Source organism: Cyprinodon variegatus, unplaced genomic scaffold, assembly GCF_000732505.1.
Source record: "Cyprinodon variegatus isolate N-32 unplaced genomic scaffold, C_variegatus-1.0 Scaffold307, whole genome shotgun sequence".
Lineage (NCBI taxonomy): Eukaryota > Metazoa > Chordata > Actinopteri > Cyprinodontiformes > Cyprinodontidae > Cyprinodon > Cyprinodon variegatus.
Genome location: NW_015150760.1, coordinates 830,573 through 845,608, shown reverse-complemented (window position 1 = coordinate 845,608; position 15,036 = coordinate 830,573). Strand labels below are relative to the sequence as shown.

At 37.5% G+C, this 15,036-nt stretch overlaps 1 protein-coding gene across 3 annotated transcripts in view; it reads left to right on the top strand.

Annotated features, from left to right (window-relative positions):
* dhx38 (DEAH-box helicase 38) overlaps window positions 1–13,792 on the top strand; it is a 26,192-nt gene extending 12,400 nt beyond the window's left edge. For 2 of the 3 annotated variants that reach the window (XM_015384213.1, XM_015384214.1), the window contains 8 exons: window positions 1,189–1,397; window positions 4,681–4,835; window positions 6,306–6,461; window positions 6,667–6,801; window positions 7,191–7,316; window positions 7,408–7,503; window positions 9,684–9,805; window positions 12,159–13,792. In XM_015384213.1, the coding sequence (XP_015239699.1) occupies window positions 1,189–1,397; window positions 4,681–4,835; window positions 6,306–6,461; window positions 6,667–6,801; window positions 7,191–7,316; window positions 7,408–7,503; window positions 9,684–9,805; window positions 12,159–12,240 (1,081 nt within the window). In that variant the 3' untranslated portion in view covers window positions 12,241–13,792. The remainder of the gene's footprint in view (window positions 1–1,188; window positions 1,398–4,680; window positions 4,836–6,305; window positions 6,462–6,666; window positions 6,802–7,190; window positions 7,317–7,407; window positions 7,504–9,683; window positions 9,806–12,158) is intronic. The other variant, XM_015384212.1, reaches the window with a different exon arrangement.
* Window positions 13,793–15,036: the final 1,244 nt, after the last annotated feature.

The window sequence follows — 15,036 nt, the reverse complement described above, 5'->3', positions numbered from 1 at the left end:
GGTGGAAAGGAGGTGGATCGGGTTTATTTTCCTCTTTTTGTAACAACCCGCTGCTTCACGGAGGACTCTTTTACGCAGCTGAGTTTTATGTAGGGTAGGGGACAACTCATGGCAACGTGACTCATTTGTGGTCTCGATCAGACCGCAAACTGTTAAATCTTCAACTCACAGGTTTCAAATGTTGTTTATTTTATTACAATATGCAATTAAATGCAGTTCACTTTTCTGTGTTCAAGTGTTGAAAAGGCTGGTTAGGAGGTGGGGTTAAGTGTGAGACATCAGAGTCATGTGCATGAAAGTCAGCCATATACATTTGGAAGTATAGTGTTCATGGTAATATTTTTTCCATGTTGTTTTAAAAAAAATGTCTGTCAAGCATCTAAGAGAGAGTGTTTAGTTTCTGTTCCTTGCTTCATAGAACTGTAAGTCAAGCATAGTTAAGATTGCCAGATGTGGACAGAGAGAAAATGATAGTCAGGACACTGATTTCTCTAAGGATCTATAAGGATTTATCAAGATAAACTACTAAACAAATTGTTAAAGAGGATCATAACTTCTTCCTAAAGAAAAAGCTGACTCAGTATGTGTTTTACATTCCTATTGAGTTACAATTTTTATAAGCTTGTCTTTCAGAATAAATCTCACCCCATTGCCCCTTCATGAACCTAATAAAAAGTGTATTTTTCCAGCTTCTTTTCCCTGAGAAAACGCTGTGTTTGAGTTGCTGTAGATGTGTGTAATAACACACAGAGTCAGCCTTGTTTACTTAACCCACACAGAGAATTTCCCACCTTCTTAATGTCTGTGTGGAAATCCATTTGCATACAGGCTAGAAATTTTCACATTTTCTAAAAACATTCTGAGAGTAGAAAAAAATGGTGTGGAAAATAATCTCAATTGGTAAATCCAATGTAGCAGATGAATATAAACACCTAGAAATCGGTAACAAGAGATAATAAAAATAAAGGACAGTGCAGTATTGTCTGATATGCAATGTAACTATGTACTTATCACAAATAGTGGCATAAAGGCTAAACCTTATTTAGCCTTTTAATTTTTCCGTCAGAAATTGCAGCTTTCTGAATCAGACCATGCGTTTGATCTAATTTTAAAAATTTAAAATATCTCTTTTTATTTGTTGCTCAAATTTTCGACACTGAATGATGAGTTTCTTTCATTCCTACAAAGGCTTTACACTCAGAGTGCTTATAAGAATGAGATGCTCACCACCACCATACCAGAGATCCAGAGAACGAACCTGGCCAATGTAGTCCTGCTGCTGAAATCTTTGGGTGTTCAGGACCTGCTCCTCTTCCACTTCATGGATCCACCACCTGAGGACAACATGCTCAACTCCATGTACCAGCTCTGGATCCTGGGAGCTCTGGACAACACAGGTGGGTCAGACTGGCTACTCTTGGAAAAACACGCTAACTCCATTCAGTTGCCCATTGCTCAGACCTGAATGACTATAATGGCTTTAAAATCGAAAAGCAATGGAAATGTGTCCAAGTAATTTAAACCTTTAACAGTCTTACAAATTAATGGTAAAATAATCAATCCTAAGTTACCATTTCTAATATTATATTTTTTGCTATATAATATTTTTTACTGTTAAATTATCACACAGAAATTCAAATCCCCTATCCAATCCCCAGGCCGGATTTCCGGCTCGTAGCGATTGCCCGTGGGTAAAAAAAAAATCACTTGAATATAAATTGACGGTAAATACATTTTAAAAAGACAATCGAAATCCCTCTTGCGTTTCTCAGCCAATGGTAGCAAAGGAGCGCTCTGAAACTAAATCAGAAGAAGAAGGGGGCGGGTCTTAGGAAAGCGTGTACCTCCATCTCTTGTTTCTTGCTCAAGTCGCCAGATAGATTGTGGTACAGTGCTGAAGTTCTACACGTTCAACAGAGAGACGTGTAAAAAGTCAAAAAATAAATAAATGAAACTTTGTGTTGGACGATGGAGAGAATGGAATTGCATGGGGTGGGCACAATGCAGTTCATGAACTCCGGGGAGGATGTCATGACCATAGATAAAGGTCTTAAAAATAAATGCTCTGGGCATGGCTGGAGTAGACAGGGCGAGATGGCAAGCCATTTAGCAGCTGGTGCTGGAAGTTAGGTGAACCAGGTGCTTGCTTGTGCATGTTGTGCACCAGGAAGCTTATTTATGCATCCAGCTGCTAAAAGGTGCTACACAAACATGAGTTATAGACCCTGGTCATCAAGCTGCTGTTGTCAACAGCTGATGTACCGCCGTCAATAACTGACCGTGAATACGAGTTAAAAAAAGGGTGTGTGCTTTCCTCGCTTAACACAACGCTTAGCAGCAAAACTGGATATCAAAAGAAATGTAGTACATGCAAGTGGTAGATATAGATGCACTATGGCCATCTTCTGGCCGTTTTTGGTTTTGGATTTTCAAAAGTCAAATTTAGTCTTCAATCATTCATTCAATCTCTGATCCCATGCCCCCACTACCCCCCTGGCAAGGTTTCAACACTTTATTTTAGCTTTATTCCCTGAAATTTATTTAAAATGAAAATCTTCTAATCTGGGAGTGTTTAACTATGCCTAATTATTTCAAATATTATCATGTCAGTACTTTAACAATGAAACCATATTTGATAAACCAGCTAGATGTTTTAGCTTTACACAGCCACTATTCATCAGCCATTATTGCATAATATAATGTTAAAATTTAATCTTTGATAAAGTCAAGAAAATATGTCTCACAATTTGTGCTCTTCTTTTTGGCTATTAATTACTAATTTGAGCTGCAATCCTGTGATTAGGTGCTCTAATTGCTCTCTGGGGAAGTCATGATATACTGCCCCCTGTAGCAGCCTTATTGAACTGCATTGTCATTAACACAGTTCACTATTGGGAAATGCAGCAATGTTTATATGTTCATGTTTCATTGCCTGACATTTTGTGTAAATGTTTTGCTAATCTACATAGTTAATTAAATTGATCTATCATTGCAGCCCCACAAAACAATAGATATATTTTTTAAATGTACTTTAAGTAACCCACCTTACCAAGTAATGCACACTTTATGGAACAATTATTTAATCTTTACTTTATCGAAGACATCTAAAATTAGAATATTCAAAACAAAAAACATTTGATATACAGCCTGCTTAAAGTTTATTTTTAAATGTACCTTTTAATATTTTAATCTGAGAAGAGGCTCAATAGAACACACATGTATAGTTATTTTATATATTCATGTTCAATTTATAGACAAAGACAAAAATAAATTGATATGCTATTTTTTTGCCACTTTTTAATTTCATTTCATTTTTTTCAGCTTATCTCTTAAAAAGATTTAAACTAATGTAGAGATCCTATTAGAGTGAAAGCTACGAACTGGAACATAAATGTTGGTGTTTTAATAGAAAGACATCCTGTGATTTATATTTGGATGAAAGGGTAGCTCTGACTGAAAACTGACCATCAATGTAGTGGTTTATGCTCAAAACATTGCTTTTGGTGGAAACGTATTTTGAATTTGTGTTTTATTTGAGGAGATCTAGATTTAGGATGACCTCTAGTGTCTTTCTGTGATACTGCACAAATAACTAATTCTCTTGATATTTTAGACTAGGACGCTTTAGTCATCTCTTACTAACAGTTGATAATTTTAGGAGACAAAGCTGAATGACTACATCTAAAAAAAAAACCTTGAAACCAAAATGTCCATTAGGGGGAATGGTGGCCTAGTGGTTAGGGCATAGAGCTTAGAATCCTGAGGTTGTGAAAACCCAATTTAAAACCCAATCCCACAAACTGCCACTCTGGCTCTCTGAGCAAGACCCTTAACCCCCGATTGCTCCCTGGGCACCCCGCAATGGCAGCCCACTGCTCCCGAAGGGGACGGGTTAAATGCAGAAGTAATGTGATTACTGATATATGATTATTGTCATTAGTTTCTTTTATTAATCATGTAGGCCAAATGCTCCAAATTATAATGATATGACGTTTTGGAGTTTTTATAGTTGTATTTCCTTGTCTGAGTGCTGCTTAGAGTTTAATTATAATGATAATATAACTACAAACAGATACGTGACTAGCTTTTTTTTTTAAAGGATGCTGCACGGATAATGCAGATTCCTCTCGTAGGCCCAGAGGAGTTAGTTTTTTAGGATTAGCCAGTGGAGTAATTGCCTAGTTTCTGATCCCATGTTTTATTTAACTGGTTGGGTCTAAGTTCTATTTCATCCTTAGCCAGATTCCTGAGGATTTAAGGATTTCAGGATAAGAGGAAACTTTTGATGATTCCCTTTATGGTGTGTTAACATCAGATTATCTCTGATTAAGGATTACCTGCTCTAAACTGGCTGCTCTGCTACTCTGCTTTTCCTCATCATAAGCTTCTTAGACTTTTTCCTTTTAATCATTTGAACCAGAAACTGTAAAGTTTTTGGATCCCAGGTAGTTTTTTTTTTTTTTTTTTTCCTCTTTCGCCAAAAGTAATTTAAGCCGTCAGCAGTTCCTTCTCCCCTGTCAGTCTGATAGATAAGTGTCACATAATAGTGCTTCCTTTATGCCAGCAGGTTTGAGATGGAAAAGAAGCTTATCAGTCTCCTTAATGTTTGTCCCTCCAGCGTTCCTCACGTCTCATTTCACACTTCTGTCGTATTTATTTATTTTCTCTCTTTCCTTTCAGGTGCTCTGACCCCAACTGGGCGTCTGATGGTGGAGTTTCCACTCGACCCCGCCCTCTCCAAGATGCTGATAGTGTCCTGTGACATGGGGTGCAGTGCAGACATTCTCATCATTGTCTCCATGCTGTCAGTGCCAGCCATTTTCTACAGACCTAAGGTTTGTGCTTTGTCACCATAAAGGTGGTAGTTGATTATTTCTGTTTTAATAGGAAGTAAGACTTAAATAAAGGGGCAGCTATTTAAAATTATTATTTTTTTCATTACACTGTCACCCATCCCCTTTGGGAGCGGTGGGCTGCCATTGTGCTGTGCCCGGGGAGCAGTGTGGGGTTAAGGGTCTTGCTCAGGGACCAAGATTGGGACCAAGACTTCTGCAGTATTGTAGATTAAGGAGGCAACTAATTATTATTTTGCTAAATGATTGATCTGTCATGATTTCTTCAATTAATTGCTTAATAATGGAATAGCAAATGGTGCCTTAAAGAAGTTATACAGAATCAAAGCCAAACACTATGCTACTTTAGCAAATCTGGATTGCGCTTAATCCTGTTTTTAATCTTAAATGCAAAGTTTTTATGTATTTTTTACGATTTTAGTGTTATTACTTCTCTAAGTGGGTTGCTCTGTCAGCTGATTACAGTTAACGATTAACTATTGTTGGCCTAGTGCGTCAGAGCAGTGCGCTTGTGCTCTGCAAAGGTTGCAAGTATCCGGTTCGATCCCCTCATCCTTTTTAAACTTGAGCTGTATGACTTTCATTCCCTGTTAAGATATAAATTTTTTTTCACTCATACATTCAGACACCAAGTTCGAGGAAAGCTTATAAAGGGTTCTGTATCTAATACTGTTGGTTGATATGTGTAGAGATAAACACCAGCAGGAGCTCTTAGTTTTTATTTATTTGGTGAATAGGGAAGACAAGTTTGTTGTAGCTTTTTCCCATTTACCAAACCCTTAAAAATTGACACAATGGGTTTCAAAGAAGCCACAAAATAATTTTCAGTTAGATTTAGTATAGATCTGACATTCACCAATTAATCTGGAACCATTAAAAATGTAACAAAAATAAACTAACTCAGCAATTCTGGATCCATGAAGGATACATCTGGTACAGTTGCATCCAAATAAAAGTTAGAAATCACACAAGTACTTTTTTAAACCATTTACTGAAACATATTTTTAATTATAATAGCAACGATCAATGAACATAGAGACAATATGTAGACTCTCAGCTTTCATTTGAGGGTATTCATATTTAAACTGGATGAACGGTTTATTTACAGGTCCTTAAAAAGTGCCACACTCTTTTTAAAGGGATCAAAAGTAATTAAACAATTGACTCAAAGGCTATTTTTCTGGGCAGGTGTGGAAAATTATTTCATTATGTTATCAATTTAGCAGATAAAAGCCCTGGGGTTGGTAAGAGGTGTGGTGTGTTTAGACCTCTTCATGCAGGTAAAATGGAGTATCCTTAAGCAGTAAAAAAAATCAAACAAATAATAAATTAATAGTGGTCATTTACAGAATCAAACAAAAGAAATAGTCACCTCGCTCCTCGGTTCTGACTGTATTTTTGAAACATTGCCCACTTTTACTTAGAGCTCTAAAAACATGTATGTCTCTACAGGGTCGTGAGGAGGAAAGCGACCAGGTGAGGGAGAAGTTCTCAGTTCCTGAGAGCGACCACCTTACATACCTTAATGTCTACATGCAGTGGAAAAACAACAACTATTCCAGCATTTGGTGCAACGATCACTTCATCCACACTAAGGCTATGCGCAAGGTCAGACCTGTAACTCTAGCTAACATTATTCTATGTGAATCATGTAGTTTCATGTGTGGATATGTAACTATAATGTCATACTCTCATATAGCATATATAGCCCTTTGATGCTTGAATTCTACTAAAACAGTCGTGTGATAGCCATCAGATTGTGTTTTACTTCCATTCCCAAACACTGTATTTCTCATTATTTCCTTTTATTCAGGTGCGTGAGGTCCGCTCCCAGTTAAAGGATATCATGGTTCAACAGAAGATGAACCTAATTTCCTGTGGCTCAGACTGGGACATCATTAGAAAGTGTATCTGTGCTGCTTACTTCCACCAGGCAGCCAAGCTTAAGGTACTCTCTGCACTCTGGTTTCCCCAGTTAATGTGTTAGGCCCAGTGGCGACCAATTGTGGCAGATTTATAGCAGCGTAATTACAGAGTGGTGAAATATCCCCTTTGGCCTCACATTAATAAAACGCTAAAATCTGAAAGGGAATTGAAAGTCATGACTATATAATAATGGTTTTCAGTTTGACTTACGAGTAGCTGGCCAAAGCAAGCAATCATATTAAAGTTGGATATACTTTAGATAATTTTTTTTCTGCTGTCTAAGCTGAGTTGAGAAGCAAATTATCCCTCATGCTCTGCGCTGACCTTAGGGTGCACCCACATGGTCAGAAACCTTCTTTAGCACAGGATCCTGTATTGCAGTTTTAATATATTGTTTGTATTTGGTTTTAGGGCATTGGTGAATATGTGAACGTGAGGACAGGCATGCCATGTCACCTCCATCCAACCAGCTCCCTCTTTGGTATGGGCTACACGCCAGACTACATCATCTACCACGAGCTTGTAATGACCACAAAGGTAAAAACCAGCAAAAGACATGAAATGATAAACAATTTAATACACCGATTAGAGCTGGTCTTGATGTTGAGATGCCCACTTTGTGTTGCAGGAGTACATGCAGTGTGTTACTGCTGTGGATGGAGAATGGTTAGCAGAGCTCGGCCCGATGTTTTACAGCATCAAACATGCAGGAAAAAGCAGACAGGTATGTGTTGAAGGTCAATGCTCATTTATTTTCAAATTAGTTTTATTCCCAATACAAAATATAAACACATCAATACCCTAAATCACCAGATTATTGCTGCCAGAAAATGTCCCACTTTTTCAGTGTTTTTTTTATTTATTTATTTATATTTTTTTTTTTTAACCAAATGTGTAAATTAACCGGCATTTTTTGGTTTTGTTATAAACCCAAAGAAAAGTATTAAATAGAGCTCATGACATTTCCCACACAATGTTAAGCTACAATATCTAGACTACCTTTATATTATTTATAAATTGGAAACTTTAACATCGTTTGCTGTTATATATGGTCGCCATTAGTTCAACGGAATTTGATCGATTTTCTAAATAAGAACATTTACTTTAGAACTGAGTAATCTATTAAAATTATCATAAGAAAATAATTTAATATGTTATTAATATCACAAGTTCTTTACCCCAAAAAGGCAAGTCCACACAGATGTGGTCCATTGGTTGGATATAAATATGGTGTAGATCTTTCCTCTAAACTCAAATTTAAGAAACCGTTTTCCTTAAATGGAATTAAGATTTAATCCCGCCATCAGGTGGTGGCTTTGGCAAACGATGGATTTTTAAAATGACTTATAAACAGTAGATTTGAGTGTTTCATTTATCTTAATGTACTCCACACTCCTGCTCAACATATCCCAGTCATAGTCTTTTCAGTATCATTTACTTACTTATGCTTGTTATTAGTGATGCGCCGATGCCATATTTTGGCCCCAATACCTGCCCAATACCATCTGTTTGAAATTAATGTGTGTGTGTGTGTATATATGAAGAACTGTATACTACTTGGATGTAAAATAATTGTCATTATGGCTTTGTCAAGCTGCTGCCTACCTTTGTGAAGCAGGAAAAAGACTAATGCAAAGTGAATCCAGTAGAACTTTTTATTGCCCGCCTGGCTGACAATAGTTGAATAAACTTTTGGCTCTCAAAATGGTATCGGTGCCCTTTTTTTTGATACTGGTCGTTACCGATACCACCATTTTAGTGCTGGATCGGGGCACCGCCCGATACTGGTATCTGTGCAACACTACTTGTACATCAGTAACATTTTTAGTTCAAAGGACTGCTTCAAATTCATAAGAAAAATTATTAATATCATCTATCCCAGTTAATTGATGAGAGATTGAAAGTTTCCCTGGATCTCTAATAATAACCTGTTAAGTATGGTACATGTGCTATTTTCTAGTTATTATATTATTTTCATTGTGAACACTCCAAAAAATCGAAGGGTTGACGGTTCAAGCTCTGGCTCCGGCTTTCAGTGTCGTTGGGCAAGACGCTTCACCTGCATTGCCTACTGATGGTGGTCAGAGGCCCTGGTGGCTCCAGTGTACGGCAGCTGCCCCCATCAGTGTGTAAATGTGTGCGCAAATGGGTGAATGACTGAATGTAGTGTAAAGCGCTTTGAAGTCCTCTGACTTAAAAAGGTGCTATATAATTACAGGCCATTTACCATTGTTTATAATCTTTAGAGTGCCAAAAAACGTCTTGGTTTGACATTAAAATGCTTTGGCTGGTATTTACTTAGCTCTAATTCAAACTAAGATGTTTTTTGTTTTTTTTGTTTTTCCAGTCTGGTATTTATGTGTGCAGAGAAATGAGAGCAGAAATTTTAAGGCTAGCTGTTTGGATATAACTTATCGACTTATTTTATCATCAAAACCACAATTACATGTTATCCCATATCATGTCATTGCTTTAAAGCAACATATCATTAATGTAGCACTGAGCAAATCTATGTATTGCACATATTTGTGTAATACATAAATTGAAAATACCTCAAATGATTTTATACACAAAGTTAGCAGTGGCTCCTTTTAAATCTGTGGGCTAATGTGAAATATCTTTGCACAAAAGCTAAATAAATGGTATCTGGGAAATTTGAAGGTCTTTAAAGCCTAACGGTATTAGAAGAGTCAACATCTAGAGGAGCTGTTGCAGTAAAGCATTACTCTTGGCAGACAGGTGCCAGACTAAACCTGAAAATCATGTCAAATGTTTTAGCATTTGTCTAAATGTCATGATGCAGGTTTCACAGCAGATTGTTTGGTTGTTGTCGACACTCTTCACATCGTGGCTGATGCACTGATACTTTATGGGCTCCTTTATCTCTCTGTGTGCCTCCTGTAGGAGAATCGTCGGCGAGCCAAGGAGGAGCTGACCAACATGGAGCAGGAGATGGTCCTAGCTCAGGAGCAGCTGAGAGCACGTCGAGAGGAGCAGGAGAGGAAGAGCAACACCAGCAGTGTGAGGTAAATGATGTGTCTTCACCACATTGTGTTCACTGTTTAGCAGGCCTTCATCTTGGCTTCTCATTTGCCATGCACTGTCAAGAATAGAAGAGTTTCATTTCTACTTCTCTGCCGGTCCCCGCCTCCACCCTGCCGTCGCCTTCCTCCTCTCCCACTCTCTCGACTCCACCTTTCTCACTCTCCGTGATGAGCTTGTCTCACCTCTGGTCCCTCCAGACGAGACAAAAAGAAATAATATTGACTCCAGGCTGACCCCCATTACTGCAGCAATTTAAATTGTGCCACAGCAGAACAGAGGGAAGGAGGGGAACGTTCGTTTTCAAATTAAACCAAAAAATTAATTTCACACCCATCTGCGAGCTTCACACAGAGAAATGGGGCCATAAAGACTGATTTAAAAAGAACTCTTACTGTTAATTAATCAGCTGGTTTATCTACTCTGAATTTAGTGTGACAGTTACATTGGAAATAATCACACTGGGGTTTTAGGATTAAAAATTAGATTTAGGCAGAGTAAGTTGGTCGTAAAAGTTAAAAGCTCTCTAGTGTGAGTTGGTTCCTTTGTTCACCTGCAGGTCTCACTAGTGCCTTCTGACTGAACTCAATGTTATTAGGATGGCATATTTGATCTGGCAGCTGCTCATCATCATCATTCCTGCTCCCAGTTAATAAGAAGCCAAGCTACTACTGCTTTATATAAACATAAAACGGTTTGGTTTGATAAAAGGGAAACTAATCAATTTTTTTATACAAGTTTCAAGTCAGGATTAATCTTCATTTTTACTAATGCCGATTGCTAAATATACTAAGAAAGCTTGAAGAAATGACATTGCTATTTCTACCTATTCACACATGGTAATAATAATGAACAAAAGTTATTTATTTAAGTGCAATGATGCAAATACGCATAAAGTTATTTTACTGTTTAAGGAGCTCTCCAGTTCTCACTCGTCACATTTATCACCTGCACCTGTTTGAACTCGTTATCTGTAAACACTTCTGTTGTATGAAATTGTTGTGGGCTTTGGTTTGTAATATTTTGGTTAAGTGCTCCTTAGTTGGTGAGGAAAAAAAAGCTGTTTAGAACTTAATCTGGCTCTTAATCTGATCACGATCCTTTTGTTAGTGTTATCATTGCTTTTATTATTATTTTCTAGTTTTTATTATCTTCAAATCCAAGGATTAGTTAGTAATGTTTAATGTGTAATGTTTTTATGGCCACTCTCAAACTCCATCCATACACAGTTCCCTCATTTAATTGTAATTGAACAACCCTTTTTTTTTTTTTTTTTTGTAGATTGAATGCAACATAGCCAATAACTGCACATTTATTACTTTTTTGTGTTGCTTGTTCTTTGTCCTTGCAATTCATTGGTCTTTATTTTGTGTCTTTAAAAATCAGGCTCTTAGTGTCCAGAGCCTTATATGCTCCTTTCATTGGGATCATGTTGCAATGGCAATAGATTGCTCATAGGCAATTCTTGGTAGGCTCTAACATGCGTGGCAACAATTCTCTTTATCACTTATATGTTTGATTACCTTACTTTGGCTGTCCACATCTGATCTAGAGCTTGGTTTCATGTTATAAAGTTGTGTATCCCTAGTTGGGAATGCATTAGGTAAACTCGATTGAAACGTTGATTGAAACATTATTAATAATTCTTATTGTAAATAAAAGTTTTGAATCTAATCATTTTACTTCAGACTGTTGAAACAATTCATTAGATTGAAATCTCTAAAGGTTTTAAAATCATAAAAGGTCATATTTGAAATTTTTTTTTTTTTTTATTAATTTCCTCGATTATTTGTTAATTTCAACCAACTAAGACTAAGATTTGGTTAGTTGGTTCATAACAGTCACCATGAACTGCACTGAAGCTTATCTTATAAGTGGTAAGGTAACGTCTCAATAGTCATGAATTAACTAAGATAAATCTGCACTGTGTTCTTGAAGTTTTGGAAGATGAATCAAATTTGTTGTTGTTAAGCTAATTAAACCTAATAGATGTAGTGCCCAGAGAGAAAAGCTTACAGGATATTAAGGGAGTCCCAGAATATCACAAAAATAGCTCTGGTGAAAACCCCCCAGTGGCAGAAAGGAGGTTAAGGCCTGATGTTGTAATTGCTGCATCTATGTGGGCAACAGGGAGAGATGAGGAAGGAGCGGACAGTGTCATTGTCACATAATTAAAGATGATGGATGATTTTGTCAGAGGCATCAGGGTCCATGTCCCAGCACCCTTTAAGAAGACATGAAAAGTGGCTGTACTGAAGAAAAAAGCAGGTGAATAACTATTTCCTGGTTTCAGCAAATAAACATTCGGTGCTCTGTTTCCCCTTTGTCTTGATTCAGGGCAGTGAAAATCTGCACCCCAGGAAGGAAAGAGGAGGCCCCCATGACACCCAGACGCACCCCGGCTCGCTTCGGATTGTGAAAACCCACCTTAGCGTCTTAGAAACACAGCGATCCAAACCTGAATCACATCGGCAGAACACAAAACATTTCACTCATCTGCTCCCTTCGGTCTCCTCTGCAGTTCACCTACAGGCCACTAGAGTGAGAACTTGTATAAGGCTTGTATAAATCTTGAAGAGCTCATCAGCAGCCACTACCAGCCTCCTATGCATAAAAAAAGACCCCATGGTTTTATTTTCTTTGTCTTTTTGTATATTCTGTAGTTGCATTTGCCTTCTTGACAAAACAATAATTTTACATTCGATGGGAAATTTGACCTTTTTTTTGTTCTATTGTCAGAGACCAACTAAAGAAAGAAAAACAATTCAATGTTGCTGCTTTGTGTCTGTTAATAGTTGTTAGTAGTGTGTTGGGCTGAACAGTGTGCATTACCTTGAAGGGCTTCTCTTCAGACTGAAGTACTCAAACTGTACTTGTGACATAAGTGTACAGATATACAGTTGGAATGCAATGCACACAATTGCTTTGATATTTGACCATTTTTACTTTGTGTAGATCCTGTTCCAACTCGGTAATGTGGTTTGCAGCATTGGTAACGGAACCTCGTCATATTACCTGTTACAGTATCATAGACTATACTCTGTTTTTATTGTTTTAGCATTCTTAGACTGAAAATGAAGCCCTTTTTTGATGCATTTAAGGAAATACAAAAAAAGTCTGATTTTTCAGTATTTGACCTGTCAGTGATCAATCAGAAATGATCAAAGAAAGACCATTTAATGTCGAACTCTGGCCAATTGATTGCTGCATCTCTAGCTGGAATATCAAACATCTGCAGATAAACTGTAAACAGTGTAGTTCTCTTGACTCACATGCCAACCTCTAACATTTGATGTAGATTTAAAAAAAATAAACATTGTCTATCCTTTTTTTTAAGAAGATCATTTCATTTGATACTGTAGGATCTTCTTTTGTTAAATCAATGTTTGATTTATACATGCACATTTAGGTTGGTTTTTCAATGGCACAAATGATTGCTTAATAAGTGAAAGCGATGGAAAATGAGGCTATAAATTGTCTAGTTGCAGGTTCAGTGATTTATTTTTACAGATGCATAAGCAAGAGTAAACAATGGTGTGTGATTAATTTACAAGTTCACAGCTGAGCATGTGCAAGCAAGCCAATAACAGAACCATTCTCTTCAGCCACAACCTTAATTAAGCAGTGGAGAAAATAAAGATGGATACATTGTGGATAAAGATCAGTTGGGAAGCTGCTTGGATTAAAATAAATGGATTTTACCAAACCAAGGCATACATTAGAAAATGCCAAAAACGGATCCTTAAGCCTTCTTCGACTTCTGTTTTGTTACTGACTCCTAAAATACACTTTTTGAACAGACCAACATTTGAATACAAAAATAAATAAAAAATGTAGATTAATAGTTACCTAAACCTAGTAGTAAAATCAACTTTTAAAACTTTATTGCTCTTAGGATCTTGTTCCATTGACAACCATTATCTAAATAAGGTCTTGTTTTTACAAAGCAAATACAGATCCACAGTATTAATGTTATTACTGTATTCACTTTTAGCAAGGGTGAAGGAAAATCAAAGAAAAGGGGAAAAAAATAAAGCATATCATTCCTCCCTTACATTATGCAACATCTACCAGAATGATCCCTGTCTTTTTTTCTTGTATTACTGAAGCGGTATGTAAAATCTCCAGGTCACCAGATTGTTGAGCCAATGCTTTGATGATGTGGAAAAGTCTTTAGCAGTTTTTCTTGGAAAGAAAGGTTTTAGCAGAGGTTTCCAACTGGCACGGATCCAGAGGGAAAAACAAAAATATGCTCAGTAACTAACAATGTTTTTCTCTGCTGAATCCCACTGCTTTAATCATTTTTTTATTGGTCAGTGTTCATCTGTCTAGCTGTAACCCTCATGCAAATAGGCACCTCATAAGTGCCCTCGACCCTCTTCTCAGTTCAGAGTTTTCCTGACTGAGTGTGGCAGGCGGATAAGGGGATCGACAAAATGGACTCAAATTTAATGAGACAAATCTGAGCTATAGGCTGACATTATGAAATAATCTTTGTGAATGACAGTGTCAGCAGTTACCTTTACTCTAGCTTTCTTGAGAGAGTCTTGTAATGATGTAAAGAATTAAAATGGCCTCCAAGGCGTTGTAGATCGGAGCTGGAGCCACGCCTTTTAAATGGGCTCCTCAGCCACACCCGAATGATAAAAGCTGCCTCTACATAAGAGGACATGTAAATCCCCTGCAGACTATATATCACTTAGCCTTAGATTTGATGAAGAGATTATTGTGATGTTAGATGTTGACCACTGAGAGATTTGTTGAAATGAGTTGTCCCTTGTGTTAACTGCCCTTCTCTCTCGTTTAAAGTCTGCTTGCAGACAGCGACAAGCTCCACTGTCATTACAAACTTAATAAGAGCAGAAGTGAGATTGATGAGAAAAACAGAGGCATCAACTGCTCTTTTAATTAACTCGTGTCCCATAATGTTGCCAAGACAAAGGCACTGAGCAAAGAATGAGACATTTTCTTTTTCCCTCTACCCCCTTTTTCTGTTTTGTTGCCTCGCTCACCAGCAATAATGAACAGCCTTCTGGGACCCAATTACATCCAAGGCTGCATTAGGAGCTCAGCAGGCCCAGTGGAAACTTCAGCTGAGTTAGACCTCCCCCCCCCCCCCCCCCCCCACACACGCTGTTACCCCGCTGGAGATGGCCTTCACTTGATTGAATTTTGAATGTTACACAGCCCCACACCTCACCCCTTGTTTTTCTGT